This window comes from Sinocyclocheilus anshuiensis, unplaced genomic scaffold (genome assembly GCF_001515605.1).
Source record: "Sinocyclocheilus anshuiensis isolate Anshui unplaced genomic scaffold, SAMN03320099.WGS_v1.1 scaffold79, whole genome shotgun sequence".
Lineage (NCBI taxonomy): Eukaryota > Metazoa > Chordata > Actinopteri > Cypriniformes > Cyprinidae > Sinocyclocheilus > Sinocyclocheilus anshuiensis.
In genome coordinates, this window is record NW_015548213.1 from 442422 (window position 1) to 464310 (window position 21889).

At 35.2% G+C, this 21889-nt stretch overlaps 1 protein-coding gene across 1 annotated transcript in view; it reads left to right on the forward strand.

The window, feature by feature from the left end:
- Nucleotides 1–21889, forward strand: part of pard3aa (par-3 family cell polarity regulator alpha, a) — a 500803-nt gene that overhangs the window by 34972 nt on the left and 443942 nt on the right. Inside the window, exon 2 of the mRNA XM_016440634.1 lies at nucleotides 21134–21235. Within this exon, the coding sequence (XP_016296120.1) occupies nucleotides 21134–21235 (102 nt within the window). The remainder of the gene's footprint in view (nucleotides 1–21133; nucleotides 21236–21889) is intronic.

Here is a 21889-nt window from a genome sequence, read left to right on the forward strand (position 1 = left end):
ACATTACATTTGTTTAAATGCATAGAATTTGTTGAGCTGAATCATTACATTTCAGTACGTCTCAGCAGCTGCATGATTGTTTCTGCAGTTCTGTTGGTTTCTATTTCTATGAAAGCAATGACATTGTTTTTTTTCCATTGGAAATGAGATGATTCAGAGCTGACTGTTACTTTGATATTAGTCCAGAACCTACCAAAGTATACATGAGCGTAATTTAGGAAGGCCATGTACTGTGTGAAAGTTGAATTTGTGTGTGTGTGTGTGTGTGTGTGTGTGTGTGTGTGTGTGTGTGTGTGTTTGTGTGTGTGTGTGTGTGTGTGTGTGTGTGTGTGTGTGTGTGTGTGTGTGTGTGTGTGTGTGTGTGTGTGTGTGTGTGTGTTTGTTGGTGCATCATGGTCTAAAGCAATGATCACATTAGACTTTGAGCATACATAATTTCTATGGACACTGCGGCGGTTGTAATATAACATCACGCTCTCCGGCATCTTTTTAAAAAACACAATTCTGCATATAATATATTCGTAAGAGCTTGCGTCTCCCGTCTCTCTCTTTTGCATGCGTATGAATGGAAGTCAATAGAATAAAAAGTGTAGTGTGAGCGTCCCTTAAGGGTGTGTTTGAAAGTGTGAGATTAGCAGAAAGTGTGTAATTACAGATGAGCATGAGACGTTTGAGAGTGTTTGCTTTCATCGTAAGGTCAAGCACACAGTTCATGAGCTCTGTAATCACACACTGTACATATCAGCTGCTGTCTTCATACTGCCAGAATAATCACTCATTCCAAGGTATTCTTTGAAATACTTTTGGGTACCATGTTAATATCATGGTGTTATATACATGTGAATATTGTAGTACAGTATATGGGTTTTAAACCAAAACTGATGCTGATATATAAGAATATTTCAGTCTTCCTACTTCAAAATGTTGCGTTTAAATGGCGGTCGCAGTTTCTTTGTAATTTAATTGTGAAATTTACTAGCAGTTTTTTAGTATATATGGTTTCTACCACATTTTTTTTCTGTGTATAAAAATTATGAACATATAATGTATATAGTTAATAAAATTAATATGACATAAAAATGTCAAAACACAGCAAAATCTTACTTTTTTGTTAGGATAGTTAAAATTTTGTTAACTTAAATACAAAAATAAATATAAAACATCTACTTAAAAATAAAAACTATTTAAAAAGGATATGAAAATAACACACATTATATATATATATACATAATGTATAATTTTCATATATATATAACATATATATATTACATTTTTTATAAGAGCTTCTGTCATTTGGCACAGTTATCCCACACTGTAAAAAAAAAAATTCCGTAAAATTTACGGTAAAAAAACGGCAGCTGTGGTTGGTGGAATTTTACTGTAAAAAATATGGTAGTAACATTTTAGGTTTTACGGTTTTAACTTAAATTTACAGTTAAAAAACTTAATTTCATTAACTGATATAATGTTAATACACCAACCTATTGAAGTACTGAAATCTGTTTTGTAGCTTTGTAATACACTGATAACCACCAAAAGCAGGAATATCCAAATTTTGGCCATAAAATGTGTATGTAATATGTGTACAGTATCTCAGTTCAGCGCAATGCCAAACTTTACACATTCATTCTGTATGATGTCAATCAACAGTTGTCTTAATAGACTGTTGCGTTCATAATCTTGCGTAGTCATGTTGTCAAAATGCATTTTGGCCGTCTGACAGGTAAATAAGACGCTTCCAAAGATCCGTTCAGGCTTGTCTAATCTAGAGCATCTGAAAAGTGGCATCAGATTTAGTCAGAATCGAAGGAAACGGGCCGTGGAAGGCTTGAACGCTCCACTGAGAGACTTCATTCATGGCAGGATCCGTGTCCAAAATACTGGTATGATCTTCAAAAACGGCAGAGAACTTCTGTTGCAAGTTTCATGGGAATTGATCTGTCAGATAGTTGAGGCTCCACTCCTGCGTCCAGGAAATTTTGGATGAACGCTGACCTGTCAAGAGATGTTAGCTTATAAATATGTCAGGATAAGGGTCAGTGAGTTTGGTTCCGGATGGCAGCGTTTCAGTCATGTCTTTTATGGAGATAGACAGACAGTAGGTCTGACAGGTAAAATCTGATGGCGGTCTGTGAACATGTGCCGGTCAGAGCTCGAGGGCGCCTGGAGTTCTTGCTAACGTTATGTGGCATATAGAGTGTGACTAAGTCAGAGGGAAACGGAGGTTTTGTAATGCTTGGCCTTTCCAAAAAATATCACTGCTGCAGGCTGCTTTAAAAAATCGGTGCATTTCCTTTCCTTCCGAGTCACAATTTAGTTTGTGCGGTTCTACTTCTGATTGCATCCCCAGCTGATGTTTGCATAGACTAAGGGTACGTTGACACGACAATGACTGTACTAAAAATGGAAAGGCTTTTCCTTTGCATTTTTGGAAAGTTTTGAGTACAGACGACAATATTGTCAAACTGATCCCCGTTCACACGAATCTGCAAAAGCGACTAAAACGCTGTATTACGCATGCCAGGTCAGTAGTTGGCGATGTGTGCAGGCGCGTAGAGTTTTTTTTTTTTTTGCATAGGCCTACTACTTTAGTTTTTTACATATCTATACATTGAATTTTATGTATTTGTTTTTTCATTTTTTTTTCATGTACAGCACTTTGGTGCCCATTGTGGTTTTTGAAAGTGCTTTAGAAATAAAGTTGAGAGTTGAACTCATAACATGCATGTGCATGACGTCACTGTTTCATAAATTTACGTTTTTGAAGTTTACATTGAGATGATAACTGTGTGGTTTTCAAGAACTTGCACTTTGAAACCTGTTTTCAAAGCTTTGTGTTTTCAGGCCCCTGAAATGCCATTGTCATGTAAATGAACGGCCATAAAAAGTTTCCATTAAAAGAACAAAACAAAAAAAAAACAAACACGACATTGACATTTATTAACAATAGCTACTTTTATATGCACCAAATTCATTTGTTAAATTTCCACCTACTTCAGCTTTAATTCAGTTAAGTTTTTTTTAAGTGTAACCAGATTGGCTATACAAGGCATTTCAACTTAAATTACAGTGGGGCAAAAAAGTATTTAGTCAGCCACCAATTGTGCAAGTTCTCCCACTTAAAAAGATGAGAGAGGCCTGTAATTGCTGACTAAATACTTTTTTTCCCCACTGTATATTAAACTTAAGACTAGATTTACTGAACAGAGCAAATTTACATGAGAGCGAATCCCATTAAAGCATTGATGGGAGTGTGAAATTCTGCAGGTGATGATCTACTGACAATTTAAAGAACACATTTATCCAGTGCATTTCCATAATGATCAACACAATCTACCAAGAGCTGCACAAATTAGCAACAGTCACAGTCATGTCAAGCACAAAATGCGGTAATAGTTTTTTTGGGTGTGAAATAATGGCACAAATACCAGTAAATTGACTACCGCAAACCTGCAAATCACGTTGCATGATTTATTAAAAAATTTGTCTCACATAAATTTAGCATCTGAAACTCCTACAAATGCATATGCAATGTCAGCTGCAAAAATAACTAACACTTTTCCATTGCTAATTTTTCACTGCATCTTTAGTAGTAAGTCCTAAAAGTATTTTTTTAACTCCGAAAGAGGGTTGGAAAAGCATTCATGCATGCAAACACCTCGAATGATTGAGCTTGATCTGAATGAAATATTGATTGCATTGGAAAGTGTTGTGTAGATCTGAACAAATTACAATCAACAGAAAAAAAAAATCATCATGTAAACACTTGAATCCTACTGTTTTGTAGATTCAAAATGACCTTGTGTGTTTGTGCGGTCTTTTTATTTCTGTCTTGCGTCTACCTGATCAGTGAAGGAGACTGAATATTTGATCAATATTTGCTAAAATGTATTATTTGTATTGTTCATACAAAAATAATTGAATTGATTTGGATTGACCAAAATTTGTGCATGCTGTTTGAACACCTGTTTGATATTTAATAAGTTAAGCTGTAGAGACGGGATGTGTTGTATGTTGTGCACTATCATAAAAATAATTTATCTCTTGAAGATTTTGCCTGATTCTGTAAATTTTGCCTCCTCCAGTAGCTCAAATGCTGTCACTTTCATTTCATCTGGCCTCTTTAGCCAGATGTCGCCTTTGAAGTGGATCATGAAGTGCACTTGCTTTGTTTGTTTCATTGGAGTCTTCCTAGTGTGTGCAGAGCTGCGATTTATGAGGCCCCATGGGGAAAATGGTCTTTTATTACCTTTCTCCTCCTCCTCACAGACACAGACTGAGTCTGATTCTCTGTGCTTTTGTTGCTGTCACTGGCAAATAGAGGTTTTCAGCTCACACAATGAAATACTGGTTCAACAAGTTCAGGTTTATATTGCTGCAGCTCAGTTTGTCTACTTAGGTGGTCATACACCTCTTATGAAAGAAGGAAACACTAACATATGATACACTATTTCTCACAGTCTTTATTGGTAGATTAGTCAATGATGTGACGTTCATTTTTTTGGGCAGATCTAGGCCCCTATTCATTTATTTAGAACTACATTAAAAAGCGATTTATCCATGCAATTACTTGAATACACCTATTCTATGATGAGCATGTTTTTAATTTCTGAATTAAAAGTAATTTTGTTCATTACTTCAATTTTAGGGTGGTACATCTGTTAGTATGATAATGAAGAAAATTATGTATTTTCTTTAAAAGAGTGAAATTCATGAGAGCAAAATCAAATTGAGTAGATTGGCATATTCTTTTAATGTTATTTCTTGGGGGAAAATATAAAAAAAAACTCCTTTGGTGCTTATTAATATTTCAGAAACATTTTCCCAAGTTATATGGTGCAACCAACATGCAGGAAAAACCAAAACAAAACAAAACAAAACAGCAGACCCTAACTAAATATTATTAAATGTCTCGTTCAATAATAATAATAATAATTATTTAATCATGTTCTTGTAAAATGTCATGTGGTGCAACTACCCAAATATGTAATGATATTTTTGAATGATTAAAATATCACTTTTTGAAAACAATGATGAATATGTGCACACTCACATGGATTTAAGATGAGGAAAATATGTTATAACTTGTTATTTGATGGTTACACCACATGACATTTAATTATTTAGTCTTTAAATTTAATGCATTACATTTTTAAAAATCTTTTTACATGAGACTAACGTGAATACAAAGATTACATTGCCAGAACTTGTTTTAAATGAGCTTTAAAATATTTTTTTTCATTATCATTTACATGTTATATATTTTGTGTTACTGACCCACGTCTAAAACGTTATTTTATAGTCTATTACTGTATTTTTGATTTAATCACTTTAATTGAAAAATAAAAAGTGCTTACAACCCCATTATACATCAGATCCTTTTTTAACTTGCACTTTAATGTAGCTACATCAAAATAAATTTCAGTTTCGCCTCGTTTCACAGTATTTCACTTGATTTTCACCTTTTGTGTTGTTTTTCTGGTTTTACTGTTACACCTATCCTCTCGTCTGCTCCATCCTGCGCTCAGACTTGTGAATGTTGGATCCGTGCCTGGATTTCTTTGGCAGACACCTACTGTTAAGTCAGTGCGATTCATATGTGTGTATGTGGCTGACATTCACCTCATTCAGAGGCACTTTATTTTAACTCTCAGCGCTTAATCTGGCCTTAGAGGACGCCGTTGTCAAACCAATTCAGCCCTGAACACATTTCAGTTCACCTGCATGTAAAACCATCTTCAGTTGCGCACTTTCACACTTTGTGTTAAGTGAGACATAATTCGTTTGGCTCCGTCAGGGCGTCTTATTCAAGCTCTTAGCGCAATCAGATCTGTAGACGTCTGTGGGTAACAAATATGAGCCCGCTGCTCTACATCCAACACTGCTAGCGGCTCTCAGCCGTGTTTAATGCCATTATGGCTTTCATTTTGTTTTCTTTGATACCCTAGAGACATTCCTTCATCCTCTCGTGCTGTATTTATTCGCCAGTCCTTCTATATGAAGACCAAGGACACTAATTTAGCTTTCTGTGATGTTATCAATCAGGCTGAAATGTTGGCATGCTTGCTTATAATGGAGTTAAAGGTCATGGTTACACAATCAAAACTTAGAACTATTTAGTAACAAAGACAGAGACTGAATATTGTAAGTGCCGGGTTATTGTGGGATCTAAGATTGGACAGACTGGAGTAATAATTAAAGTCGAATTTAAGGTAAGAATATAATTAAGGTAAGATTTTAAGTTAAGAATAGGAGCGGAATGGAATAGTTTCAGCCCCCAAAATGTTATTTTTTGCACACCATCATGTTTCAAGCCATCATGTTGTGTAAAATTTAATTTACATTTCTTCTGTCAAGCATAAAAGACATCTTAGGCAGAGTGTTTGTTGGATTGTTTTAATTTATTTATTTGATTGTTTTCATTTATTTATATATATTTATTTATTTGGCAGAATATATCTTGATCTACTTTTGTTGTATAGAAAAGAGTAGCTTGGACATTCAACATGTTTGACAGAAAAAAAAAGAAGATAATAATCTTGGATAAAATGACAAAAATCTGTACAGTATGAAAAAATATAATAAAATAAAATACAAATAAAATAAATTAATAAATACATCAAATAAATTATATTTAAAAACATTTTATTTATTTTTAAATGTAAAATATTTTGTAAATTTGATTAAATATTTCGATTTAATATTTTTATGTAATTACTGTTTAATTTAATTTAATGTTTAATATATATATATGAGGAAATCCAGGAAATGTTGGATATAAAAAGAAGTCTTTGTTTGGGTAAATATTTGCAACTTATAATTTAAAACTTATCATTTAAAAAATAAAATGAAAAAGTTATGTTTCTGTCACACACTTTTATAGAATAGCCTTTTATTTTATTGATTGCCCCAAATTTTGAAAATTAATCTAAAAATGTTTGTAATTATATCATAGACCATTTAAATATGATATATTAAATGTTTTTTTAATGGAGTCATTTCCAATCATGAAGCAATTTTGTTAAATTATTAGAAAAGTGTGAAAGTATTGTTTAATTGTGTGTATTTAGGATTATAGCCTAGCCTTACTAAAATCAACCATGGTTTTATTATAGTAAAATATTGATTGATTGATTAAGGGGAAGTCGTGGCCTAATGGTTAGAGTCGGACTCGAAACCCAAAGGTTGTGGGTTCGAGTCTCGTACCGGCAGGGATTGTAGGTGGGGGGAGGGAATGTACAGCGCTCTCTTCCACCTTCAATACCACGACTGAGGTGCCCCCAACTGCTCCCCGGGCGCCGCAGCAAAAATGGCTGCCCACTGCTCCGGGTGTGTGTTCATGGTTTGTGTGTGTTCACTGCTGTGTGTGTGCACTTTGGATGGGATAAATGCAGAGCACTAATTCCGAGTATGGGTCACCATACTTGGCCACATGTCACGTCATGTCACTTATTACCATTTGCATAACCACAGTTTTACTACAAATACCATGGTTAAACTATGGTTAGTTTAGCAAAACCATGGTTAATTTGCGGTTACCATGCAATAACCATGTTTTTTTTTTGGTTTTATTTGTAATACAACCATGGTTCACTTTCATAAGGGTATTTGGATTTCTAGCTGTGGAATTAGCCAGAATTAGATATTAAATTCGCAGTCAACAATTTTTTTAGAAACATATTTATAATGCCATTTCCACAACTTTATTTTCTACCTCAGAATGAATGGTGACGTGGTGAAAATAACATTTGTTGGTTTAGAAATTGATTGCTTAGGAAAAAAAAAAATACTGTGATGTGTGTGTTCCAGCTGTCAGAAATTGAAGAGTAAAAGTTAAAAGAGTGTTTTAAGAAGGTTTATTAAGGTTTACACGGCCAAAAATGCCCCCAATGGATGAATCCCCCATATTAACACTATAATAAGCTGCTAATGCATTGTTAGGATGCCGTTTAAATAGTCTAAATATGTTTCTTCTGCAAAGCATTAAGAGGTGCGTGACTCTTTTCGTGGGCTTGTGCTAATTCTAGGGTTAAATTGGTGAACCGTTCACTCGTCAGCTGTGGGTTCACAGCTTTGCAACATGATGCAGAGAATCCCTCCCTACTTCCTGAATGGGCTGCTGACTCCACACAGGCTGTAATCACTTTTCCCCAGTCATGCTAACTCTCTCTGGCCTTTTTTACGTTAGCCCACCCCGTCTTAGCTGCTGTGGGGTTACAGTACAGCCAGTGAGTGGAGCTCCCACTGTTTAAGATCTCTGTGCTGCTGGAAGGAAAGCTGGCTGACTGCCCACCATACAGAGCTAGCAAAGTTAATATTAGCAGACAAAGCTAAATAAACACGGCAGAACACATTAATTAGGTTTCTTGACTGCACACTCCTGAAAGGATGCCATGCAATGTCTGCATGGCCCAATTAGTGTTAACAAACTGGGCCTTAATTTCACTTTGTGTTGGCCAGTGGTGTTGTCTAGGTGCTTTGAACTGTTTTGTTTTTGTTTTAATATTTTGTTTTGTTTGGTGTTATTTTGTTTTGTGTAGTTTGTTTTTCTTCCTTGTTTGGCATTGTTTATGTTTATGTTTTGTTGTTGTTGTTGTTGTTTTTGCTTTGATTTGTTTCTTTTTTTCTTTGATCTGTTTGGTGTTGTTTTTGTTTTGTTTTGTTTTGTTTGATGTTTTTTGAGGTTTTGTTTGGTGTTTGTTTTGTTTGTGTTTTCTTCAATTTGGTGTTATTTTTTGTTTTGTTTTGTTTGGTGATATTTTTGTTTTTTGGTATGTTTAGTTTTTTCTTTGTTTTAATCTGTACAGTATGAAAAAATATAATAAAATAAAATACAAATAAAATAAATTAATAAATACATCAAATAAATTATATTTAAAAACATTTTATTTATTTTTAAATGTAAAATATTTTGTAAATTTGATTAAATATTTCGATTTAATATTTTTATGTAATTACTGTTTAATTTAATTTAATGTTTAATATATATATATGAGGAAATCCAGGAAATGTTGGATATAAAAAGAAGTCTTTGTTTGGGTAAATATTTGCAACTTATAATTTAAAACTTATCATTTAAAAAATAAAATGAAAAAGTTATGTTTCTGTCACACACTTTTATAGAAATTATACTTCAATAAAACACAAGCATATTCATTTTTCTAAATATTAAAGAACTAAAAATGTGCTTCACAACAAGAATGTAAAGCACACACTTAAAGGTTTATAAATGTTTTACCTGTTTTTTTCTGTATTGTGTATTTACTTGTAAACGAGTCTCTGATGCATATGATTTGTAGTAATTTTGCTTCTGCATGCACTAGGAGTCTCTTGAACAAAGACAGTGATGTTGGAAAACAACAAAACCCTGGCTTTTGCAAAGAAAAGCTTCTCTTTATATAATGTTACACACTTATTCTTGACCAAGGCATTTCATTACCAAACCTTAAAAGAATCAATTTAGTGAACCCAGCCCAAGCTAAACCACTATTCTCAAGAAAGAGAGGCATGTTTTCTAGATAAATAAATTATGTCATCGCTGAAAGCCAAGTAACAGGGTTGGGATGAGAGAAGAAAAACAAACCTGATATATATACGGGTGAAAGAAAGCAAGATACAGTGCCAACACATAACACATCAGTTATGATTAAGGCCCTGTCTGTGGTCACGGTTTACGGTAAATATAACGGTAATTAACCGCAGACTGCTTTTTCCATACTAATCTGGTCCACGTGGGGCGTTTTAATGTCTCCTCTCAGCACCTCAGAGCTTCTAATGATTTCTACACAACATAACATTAGCACAGTTTACCGTTTGTCCGAGTTTGCATCGTGCCATATGTCCACTTCCTGGTTGCGTTCCTTTTGCAGTGTTTTGTGATACCGACACGCAGCCGTATGTTCCACTTGGCATCGTCTGAGCCTCCATCTGGCATGCATAACTCGTGGTTATGAAATAATAAACAATGCACTGAGAGATAGTGCTGACTGCTGCGTGCTGAAGCCGTTTGGTGGTGCAGGACCTGTTTCTTGAACGTGCCAAATCTTGAATTTCCTTCGCTGAAGTGCTGACGTAGAATTTGCTAAACTGATGTTTAGTCTGCCGTTTAATGGGTCGACAGCCATATCCAGTCGCCGACATTTCAATGGAGCAATCACAGCCAAGGTTGATGGTTTGTTTGCAACAATTTTAGCACTTTAAACAATCACACTTGAAGCAGGTGAAGATGATTTGTATGTGGGTGCTCTTCAAAGATGGATGATTATTCAAATTATAATTTTATATGTATTTAAATAATTTAATTTAAATGTAATGATATACATATATGTATGCATTATTAATATAATTTATATAATTTTATTTTTACTTTTTAAAAAGCCTATTATGTATATTATTATTTTATTGGTTGTCCCAAATTTTTCCATAAAATATGAAAATGTATCTAGAAATAATAATTGCTCATTTAAAAAAAATAAATAACTGTGATGATCTAAAAAGAGTAAAATAATTAAATGTTTATGTATAATATTACATTTTTTTTTTTTTAAAGCTGTTATATGTTTTGTTGTTGTTGTTGTTGTTTTTGCTTTGATTTGTTTCTTTTTTTCTTTGATCTGTTTGGTGTTGTTTTTTTTTTGTTTTGTTTTGTTTGATGTTTTTTGAGGTTTTGTTTGGTGTTTGTTTTGTTTGTGTTTTCTTCAATTTGGTGTTATTTTTTGTTTTGTTTTGTTTGGTGATATTTTTGTTTTTTGGTATGTTTAGTTTTTTCTTTGTTTTGTTTGCTGTTTTTTGTTTTGTTTTGTTCTTTTTGTTGTGTGTTTTTGTTTTAGTTTGTTTTGCTTTTTTATTTTTTTTTGGTGCTATTTTTTGTTTAGTTTTATTTTGGGGTTTTTGTGTTCTTTTTAGGTTTGCTTAGGTTTGTTTTTTCATTGTTTTGTTTGGTGTTAATTTTTTTTAGCTCACTGTAGTAAAAGGTTTGGGACTGTACATATATTTGTTGTATCATAGATATCCTTAATTCTGGTTGTGTACTTTTGACGGAACTTATTAAAATAGCACATATATGAGATGCAAAAACTGCATTGTCTATTGTCATTTAATTCAAATTTCGAACAAGTATTGTGTTACACATACACTCGTCAACTTTTCAGCCTCCTCTGCTCTGTCATGCACACATTTACTTACTTTCACATTTTCTATCTAAATGAGCACAAAACAGACTTATGTTGTTATTATATAAACATTTATATTTCCTTATCTTTGCAGTGTGAATTTGTCATAACTATAACTCTAAAGCTATAATAACTTTTTGATAAAACAAAAAAGAAAGAAAATAAAAAAATACGATATACTTTATTAACTTTTCAATTTATGAATGTCCCCTAAGTTTCCTAAAGGCAGATTTGTCCCTGTAAGTAAAAACACACAGCAAGATGAATTTGGCTGATTTCAGAGTTGATTTACTGACCTTCACAGCTGTGCTCTTTTTCTCTCTACATTTCTTTAGGATGGGCACTCGGTCACCTCTCTTTGTCTTTCCTATCTCTTTCCTGAACCCCCTCTAAAACTCTCCATATGCACACAGTCTACCCTCACCCCAATCCATTCTGTATTAGACCACAGACAGAAACCTCTCATCTCTAATGCCTTAATTGCTTTAATTACGTATCATTATAGGCTCATTCAATTGGATCCTTATGTGATTTTAAGTATTCATTGCTTGGCTGATTATCTCCGTATCCTGTCTGTTGTGGGGCTCTCTGTGCTCCATGCTGGCTCAGCGCTCAAGCAGCGTTTCGGTTATCAAAACATGACATCACACATTACACAACCACTTCTCTCGGGACCAAAAATATCCAGTCCAAACCCACTGCTGAAAATGCTGAAGAAAGCAACATAGCTGATGACCAACTCATGTTTGGATGCTGGTTTAACCCTGAAGGAGGTATAATACCTAGAGAAAGCTATCAGTTAGCATTCACATTCATTTCAGTGGCAGTTTCCTGGCTGTCACATGAACCCTTATAAGGCCATATTTACATTTCATGGTTCAAGTGACCCAATTCATATTTTTCTTATTTTTTTCCTTCCCCCTGTGGCACAGATTGGATATCACACACAAACGGGTAAGCAGGAAAAAAGCACATGGATTTCAATATTCTCAGATTGATTTCAGGCCTCGTTCATATTTGGAAATAAGTCTGATATGAATTGGATATGTGCATTTGTGTCTGTCATGTAAACGGACAGATCAGATATTTTCCTGACAGTGCAAGTCGTACATCATTGAAAAAGCGACGGTGGCAATTGATGTTGACTCAAGTGGATGTTTTTTTGCAGTGTTGCCAAGTCCTCAGCTTTTCTGTAGAATTGGGCTATTTTTAGTGTTGCCATGGGTTGTTTTTAGTCCACATTTTAAAGCATTCTCTCCCCCCTGCTATTTTAATGAAGGTGGACACCTGCTGGATGGAAAAACCACGGGAAAATGTGATTGGTCTAGTTTTGAATAGCAATTGGGCTGGGTTTTTTTTCGCAGACCTGGCAACCTGTCAGTACATCTACCCTGGGTTGTTTTGCATGTGTATAGTGTAAATGCAGATATCGGATATGTGTAACTTTTAAAAGAAGTTGCAAGCTGGTCGTCAGAAAAAATGGATATAGTCAACAAATTTCCCTATACGTGTAGACTTTTAAACGATTACGGACTTTAAAAGAACTTTGTGTATTTTTATGATGTATTTTATTAATTTCTTTCTTTTTTAAATTTTTGTATTTTATATGAAGTAAATTGGTATTGAAATTTTATTGTAACAGCAACATAATTCAGTGTCCCCTAATGACAAGCGTCCTTGGGTACCTGTAATGATGCTGAAAAGTCAATAAATCAATCAATAAATCAAATCAGAATTGGGCATAAAGAACTGCAGTGTTAAATTTGGTATCTGCCATGTTTGCCATGCAACCAGTTTGGTTTGAGCCAATCACTTGAGGTGTAAATGTCATTTGACTTATAACTCTAGAGATGCAGAAAAGTGATATCATGGCAATATTGATTGGCTGATTTCAGCTCAAGAACGTGAACATTCCTAAACCATTAAACCATTCGTAGCTTAGCAAGAGTTCTTTGGTCAACCAGCTTCACCAGAAAGACCATTTTGGTTAGTGAACAGCAGGCTGTGTTGACAAGCAACAAACCAACACTAACCAGCTTGTAAATATTAGAGAGGATCTTGAAGAGTTCACTGAAATGAACAAAAAAAACTGCTATTACAATGAAGATGACCTCAGGACTCCCATGTTACCTGTTCCTCTCCTGTTATTTCAGAGATGAACTTGTAATATTTTGAAGCTTGTGTCATGGCAGATACTTCATCTTGGTGTTTGCAGTGGCTCAGAAGTTTTGGATCTGGTGTCTTCGTCTCTGAGCCAGTACAGCTAGCGTGATGTTGAGCCTTTGGCAAACACTTTGTAGGCTGAGGCTAAGACCCAAGGCTTACCTCAACAGCTTTCCTCCCCTCTTCATTCTTTTCTCATAAACTTCAAGTCTAATTGCCATTTTCCTCTCCTTCATCTTTCCTTGTGTCCTCTGTGAACTCTTCTGTTAAGCAAAGGCCAGTTTCATGAGGTCAGTGACGGGGTTTATTGTTTTTATGGGCCTTGTCACAATATGATGAATCCAGTTTAAACAAATTCAACAGAAATGGAGAGTGTCAGGGTGTTTCAGAGGATCGACGGTGGGATTCAGTCAAGTGTTGGTTGAATAATAATAATGACAGAAATCTGTTGTGCTGCCTTCTCTTGTGTAAGTGAATGGGACTTATCATAATACCGTGTTCCAGATGATATGCTTTTTGGAAATCTTTTCTTCAAACTCCTCAGCATGTTCTGTCAAGGTAAAATGTAGGCAATCAATGCGTTCCTTTAATCCGTGCGCTCTTCATCATGTATTCTGCCATCTCAAATGAGATCCCAATCCAAATGCAGAGTACATGTCCTTCACAGGAAGTGTGAATATAAAATAAAGCTAGAGAAAAGGAGCGTGTTGGTTGAATAATAATAATGACAGACATCTGTTGTGCTGCCTTCTCTTGTGTAAGTGAATGGGACTTATCATAATACCGTGTTCCAGATGATATGCTTGTTGGAAATCTTTTCTTCAAACTCCTCAGCATGTTCTGTCAAGGTAAAATGTAGGCAATCAATGCGTTCCTTTAATCCGTGCGCTCTTCATCATGTATTCTGCCATCTCAAATGAGATCCCATTCCAAATGCAGAGTACATGTCCTTCACAGGAAGTGTGAATATAAAATAAAGCTAGAGAAAAGGAGCTAAGACTCGTTATTATTGAGTTTAAATATTTCTGTGTGGTTTGCTCATGGTTGTTCACGAGTATGAAGTGCGCAAGATGAGAATTACGGTGCAATAATTGTGATTAAATAAGATAAAAGACACATTTACTAAAGCCATTTGTTTTCAAATCAACAAGGCCTAGGCCTATTGCAGCAGACATTTATCACTTAGTTTAGTGCTTTAAAATGTAGCAGTTTATATGAATTAAGTAATACATGAAGGGAGTTTTCAAGCATCAAAACAATACATGTTTAATACGGGTTTATTTATTTATATATTTTTCCTGTTCAATTTTATGTTTTTTTTTTTTTTTTCTGAGCAAAACAATAATGGCTATAATTTTTTTTTAATCATAATTTACAGAAAAAAGTCATTAATTGTAACAATAGTTCAGATACACCAAAGAAATAACAAAAATTAAATTCTGTCAGGCATATTTTGAAACATTAAATGGCATTAAAAGACTGTATTTAAGGTTGTAGTTCAGCTCCTAAAAATGAAATAATTGGAATTTGAAATCTTTACCAATCTTTGCCGCTATCCTTCAAACCACTAACTTTTACCCATTTGTCAGCAAGATATTTTTAATCATTTAAAATATAGCCTAATCAAATTTTTTATATAACTTTTATAATTTAAAAAGTTAATTTAATTTATAAAACTTTATAGATTTTAATAAGTACAGGTCAGAATAAGTATGTTGTTTCATTTTTACATAAATATATGTTACGCTGAATGACACTGGAACATTATTTCACCCAGATTTTGACATTTTATTTTCAAAAGTTATTTGAAACATTAAAATAGACACTTCACTAGTATTTAATATGCTTTCTGTGTATATAAAATCACTTTTGTCAATTTAATTTGATGCAGACACCAAAATGGGATGCCTCGTCTTTGGCCCACATCTTTTCATGCAATGAAAATCCATAAAAGCTTGTTTTTTCTTTGACATAAGTCGCCTCCATTTTGGAAATGAACTCGTATGATGATTCTCAGTGAAGTTGATCAATCTTCACTGACTTTTCAAGTCAGATGTCTGACCTCAAGAAATGATTGAGCAATGAGTTCAGGACAGCTTTTGAAGGCCACACCATTCTCCTAAATCTCTCTATTGAGTTTATCTATGGTAGGACATCGAGTGTGGTTTACCAATGAATCTAGAATCAGATCTAGGCATCTAATTCTACAGTAAGCGGCGGACGAGTCTCGACACGGCAGCTGAGCCTTAGGGAACAGAGAGGCATCATATCTGTCCCTTCAGACCTGCGTCTTTATTGAGGTGTCTTCCGCCCTGTGAAAGCTGTGTTTGTCTCGTTGCCAGCATTGTCACCTAATCATGCTGGTGTACACACGTGCTCTCAGACATGCCGTTACACGCATGCTTATCAGCTAATAATGAGTGCTAGGCCTCTGGAAGCATATGCCTATCAACGCTTTTTGAAGTTTTGATTAGAGCGTTTCAGAGTCGAGCTCTGTGTGACGTGTCGTGGTGGCGATAGATTTAAAGGCAAACCGACTGTAAACAAATTGATGACTTTCATGGTTGCACAACCACACAATGTTCTCTTAGCTCTAGATTATTAGGGTGGGAACAATAATAGTAATTATATTTGTTAAATAATAATTAATAACATCAATTGTGGTTGATAGGACCTGTCCTAATTTGTTTGAAGTAGAACGTAGAATTGCACAGTTTTTTGACCCATAGGAATAGGACATACTTTATTGGTGTAAACTACTTGTCTGGTTGATTTCAGTCATTTAAATATTTCTTGTTATTTCTTGATAGTTCATTTTGCTACTAGCATGTTTAGGTCAACTGACAGTTTTTACAGTTAAGAAGTAATTATGAGTAATTTTGGTGGTTATGAATAATGATTTAGATTGCTTTGGTGGCCAACTACTCGACTTCAGACAAACCAGCAGTCATACAAGTTCAACAACTAGGAAAGCAAAAATTCCCAGGAAGTGTGCGGATCTCAGTGTCTTTGAATGCAATTTTTGCATTTTGTTCATGCTGTTTTCTATGGAAGCTTGTTTCCGCCACTGAATAAAAAAAATAAAAAAGGTAATTGCGACTTTATCTCACAATTCAGACTTTATTTCTTGCAGCTATGAGTTTATATTGTGCAAGTTTGAGAAAAAAAGTCAAATTGTGAGATATAAACTTAAAATTGCAAGAAAAAAAGAAAGAATTGTGAGATATAAACTCAGAATTGCGAGAAGAAAAGTCTGAATTATGAGATTTTTAAAAATTGCAATTACCTATTTTTTTTTCATTCTGTGGTGGAAACAAGCTTTTATACCCCCACTCCCCACAAAAAAAAACAAAAACAAAAAAAATCTTTCAATCATTTTTACAGATAATACCAATGTGCATAGAATGTGCACTTTTGATGTGCATGTTCATTTTCAACTATTTTTTCGTCTTACATAATGATGGATGTCTGTGAACAATAACAGATCAGGTGCACAAATAGAGTGCTTATCATTCTCAGAGAATAAGAACAAGCGTCATCTTGTATGCAATCAGTTTACAGATGTCTTGTGTAGTAAAGATAGAGATCATTGCTACTGGAGAAAATGATGTAATGTGACTAATCGGGAAAACAAAGTACTTGTTGGTGCACATTTACTTTTACTCAACATATAAAGTGGGCTACGTGAGATCATGAGAATGTGTTTATTTGGCATTGTTGTTTTTTATTTTTAACATTTAGATTTGTTTCATTACAAATTACAAATTGCTGAATTAAAAAAAGAAATAAAAGTAAATATTTCTTTTTTTGTCAAAATGTAAAAATATATTTCTGAAATATTTATTAAAATTACTGTATATTTTTTTAAATACTTGTTTTTTTTAAATTACTTTGTTAATTTTCAGGTTAACATGAAAAAAAACAAAAAACTTTTGAAACCCACTTTAGATATTTATTACATTTCCCAAGCTCATCAGGCATGCAGTTTTTAAAAAAAAAGGTAGCCTATAGTTACACTTTTCCCGGAATAAAGCGTCTCTCTTGCATGGCTCTTGCTTTCCCAAGCTCATCAGGCATGCAGTTTTGAAAAAAAAAGGTAGCCTATATTTACACTTTTCCCGGAATAAAGCGTCTCTCTTGCATGGCTCTTGCCTCGGGTGTGCTCTTCACAATAGGTCTTTGATACAGTAGGTGCTTTACAGCCATCGAAAGCGTCATGACATGTCACCCAACCACCCTGATTTTGCAAAGATAAAGCTTGTGGTTAGTTCTGGAAAGATTTGTAAAGATCCTGTACTTTGTTGAGCTAAAATGCTTTCACAGAGCGTTCATCTGTATTGTGTCACTCACTTCCTTGGTGAAAAGGTTGCGGGTTGGAGAATGCAGCGGCTGTCTGCGGGTATCTTCTGAACTTACGATTGCTTAGAGCTCATCCGCATTTGAAAGAAAAAATGAAATCATTGGGACGGCACTCATGAAAAGAACAATATTTGAACAAGCTCTGCAGCTGGTTGTGGACATTGTTTCTCTTTCTTTTTTTGATTCACACTTTCCTCCCCTCGGATGGAGATGGATGAGGTCTTAGCTGCTCCTAGCTGGTTTAGTTGAAGCCTGGATTTGTTTGGTGTTGTGATTCAGACCTGGTTGTATTACTTCATCGAGTTATAAATGATGTGCTGACAAAGGCGTCCCTGTCTGCTCTGATCTCACACCATCCTGGAATGTTATCTCCATCCATCTTCACGTCTCTGACCTCCTCTTGGGACACGTGAGCGGCTGATAATAGATGCGTTTACGGTGGACAAAGGAATGTTTGTTCAGTGTGTGTGTCAGTGAAGAGGAATGTTACTTATAAAAGTGTTATATTAATAATTGTTGTATTGTTGTATATGAGGTCATCATATCTCATAGAGCGAGTTTCTTACACAAGCTTCACCTGTCACTGAAACATCTAGAGATCTCAGACCCATTGTTCTTTTGTTCCTCATATTTTCCTTTTGGTAGTGTTATTTTTAGCAACAGTGGTTAAACAACAGTGTCAAAGATAAAGAGAAACGTTTAATGACATTTTACAATCTTTGTCTTGTCATAAAAAGCTCTTTACATCTAGCATCTCCCTCTCTTTTATTCCCCACAGCAAGTTTCTGCACAAACCACATGATTTGGTAGTTTTTTAGATGTTTATAATGTTTTTACAAACCTGTTTCACTCCTTTTTGTTTTAGGATTATTTAAAAAAAAGATTATGCCGATAAATTCAATGTTTTAAGTAATCTGTTAGAATGAGGGGGTTACAAGTAACACTTTTTCTTTTTTTAGTTTTACATAGCTTTACTGTTAAAGCATGGCACAACCAATACCAATGATATGGGCTCAAATCCCAGGAAACAAACATGCTGATAAAACGTACAACTTTAAGTCACTTTGGACTAGGGGTTGACTTCTGATTTTTTTAAAGTCGACTTTTATGTGATGAAAGTCGAGTCGAAGTCGACTAGTCGCTGACGTCATTAATGAACAAATAAGTCTGGAGCTGTGATAAACACCTTGTGCACAGCTATGGCATATGACACAGTGCTGCCCACATGGCTATTGCTCCTATAACAGCTCATTTTCATCAGTTCTTTTGTCTTTGGGTCGTTATATTTCTCACAGATTTCTGCTCGTTCTAAATCAGATACAGATAAAGTAGCACAGCAAAGATTACATTCATATGAATGCATTAGTGAGAGCGATTGCATGTGTGAATTAATTCTACCTGGCAGCGTCTCGGTAATGAAGCTGTGGGATTTAGTTATTAAGAAATATATGCTTGAACTTTTCAGTTTCTAAGCAATTTTATTGAGAAATCACAGTACAATGTTGACAATACATTTCCGCGCTGAATGATTCTGTGCGCGCGTGATGTGCATTACAGTGCAGCAGCGCATTAGATTAGAACGGCGATTAACTTCCCTGTACAATAAGCTGTTTAAAACGTGCATTATCCCGTTCAATTTCGAGCATTCAGTAATATAATCACACATGTCTTGTGGAGCGCTTTCAGAGTATGCATTTATTTGTCATTTTAACTGTTTGGAAACGGAGCGTAAATGTTGAAGTCCTTCAAAGATTTCTTATCCTGTTGCGCCCTCTATAGGACCAGCGACTAGTCGACGTCAAGCTTAAAGAGTCATGGGAGAGAATTGAAGTCGACTAGTCGATTAGTCGGTGCAACCCCTACTTTGGACAGAAGTTTCTGCCAAATAAATGAATGTTACATGAATGTTTTTTAAGTAATGCGTTACAGTTAGCATGCATCTATTATTAGCCACTCATGTATCCCAAGAGGAGGATGGCACGCCAGAGATGTGAAGATGGATGGAGGGGTTGCGTCCGATCTTAGATCTCCGTCTTCTGAACCGCGCTATCAAACGGCTTCGGTTCAAGATGCTCACTATCAAGCAGATAGTATCTCAAATCCAGTCCGAGGACTGGTTTGTTACGATAGATCTCAAAGACGCTTATTTCCATGTTTCCATCCTCCCTCAACACTGGAAGTTCCTAAGGTTTGCTTTCGGGGGCGAAGCATACCAATATCGAGTTCTTCCCTTCGGCCTGTCACTCTCACCCCGCACTTTCACGAAGTGTGTGGATGTTGCTCTGGCTACTCTGCGACTCCAGGGCATCCGCATACTCAATTACATCGATGATTGGTTAATACTAGCTCAATCGGAGCAGATGGGGGGTAACATTAGGGATGCAGTTTTTGTTACCATATTTGTTAATTATCGATATTGATGCTTTTTTTTTTTTTTTTCAATATTGGCTGCTATTGGATATTTAATTGTTCATGCTTGTTTTCACTATTTTAAAATTAATTTTACATTAAAATACCTATTTATTTTCTTTCTTAATACATGTTCCTGATCTTATTGTGCACAATATATCTATGCATCTATACAAGAAGTTAGTAGTTCCAAGTCTCTGGAATTGATTATCAAAGTTTCCCATCTTGCTCTGCATCTAAAATGTCTTTTCTTCTTGCCTGATGTCACTAGGAAGGAACCCCCTTCAAACATTTGATGTATACTATAGAGACTCTCCATGATCCAGTTAGTTCTCTATGGATTAAATCATGTAATGCCAAAAATTATGATTTTTTTTTTCTGACAGAATATCCGGTTTTACTTGGAAATGCATCAGATTATGGATGAAAAAAGAGATACTGTAGACAGATAGAGAGATGAGAAGGCACATAAAGCTGGAAATCACTCTTAGACTGGCAGTTAGTAACGTGGTCGGCAGAGATTTGCATTCCATCAGTGTGCGACCCCAATTTTCCCCATTTTCATCTTCATCATCAGCGCTTTGAAGCTCTTCCAGGGTCTGTGGATGACAAGCTGTCTGTGGGTCGTTCAGCTGTGCCCAGTTATGAGATTACAGCGGTTCAGATGAGCCGAGTTCAGTCAGGACACACAGTCAAGTACAGAGAAGTAATACAAATACTGGTTGGTGATGTTATTTAGATACTCAGACAGTAACGGTGTGATATTGATGGCTGAATAACTTTGTTTGTATTGATACTTAGTTAAATAAGCCCTGTATTTCATTCAATACTGTACTAAATATTTCTCAGTCTTCTCTGGTTGTTCTATGTAGCATCTTGACAGGAACCCTGACAGTTTCTTTACTTTCGCCTTTTACTGACAAGAAGTTATGGATATTTTAAGACCGTGATCTACATTTGAATGTCTGTTTGTCAAAATGTGACACAAATCGCCTCATTGTAACTCTGTCTGTTCACTTCTCCTCTCTTAGGACCCAGGCTACTGGATACAGGTGAATCGGTTAGAACATGGAGACGGAGGCATTTTGGACCTGGATGACGTGCTGTGTGATGTGGCCGACGACAAAGACAGGGTATGTCATAAGTCTGCATTAATATTGACTTTTTTAGTGGAGACGCTGATCTCTAATGTGCTCAACCTGAACTTTCATTTCTAGTGTGATGAATGAACCGAAAACGATGCCAAAACCGTTAAGATATTTTGACTTTTATTTCTGAGACTTGTGTCATTTGCTGAATCAAAAATGTAACAATGAGGTCTTATATAACTGCATTAATAATTTTAAGCATGCTCTTTTTGGGTTTATAAACAGTTTGAGCTAGTAAAGCTTTGACTATGACCCCAATTTGACTTGACAGATGTGTAACTGGTATTTTGGTGGCTTACTGAATGTGTCTTATTCATGTCTGTTTACGTTTTGACATCAAAATCCCCCCCCCCCACCCCCCAAAAAAAACCCAAAAAAACAAAATCAACAATTATTTTAAATAACGAGAGGCAGTGTTCATGATAATGTAGATATAAAAGTATTCCACATTTATTCCAGATCAAAGAGAGGGAGAGTGTTATACGCCTCGCTGTTGGGCCTCTGTTTTTTTGACTTGTTATAGTGGTTATTAGGGTTAGGCGATGTCTACCAAATTGGCATCGGACAATGTGTACAGCGAAACATCGTAATGGACGATGTCATCAGGAGGGGAGGGGGGGTTTGGGGGGTTATGGGGGG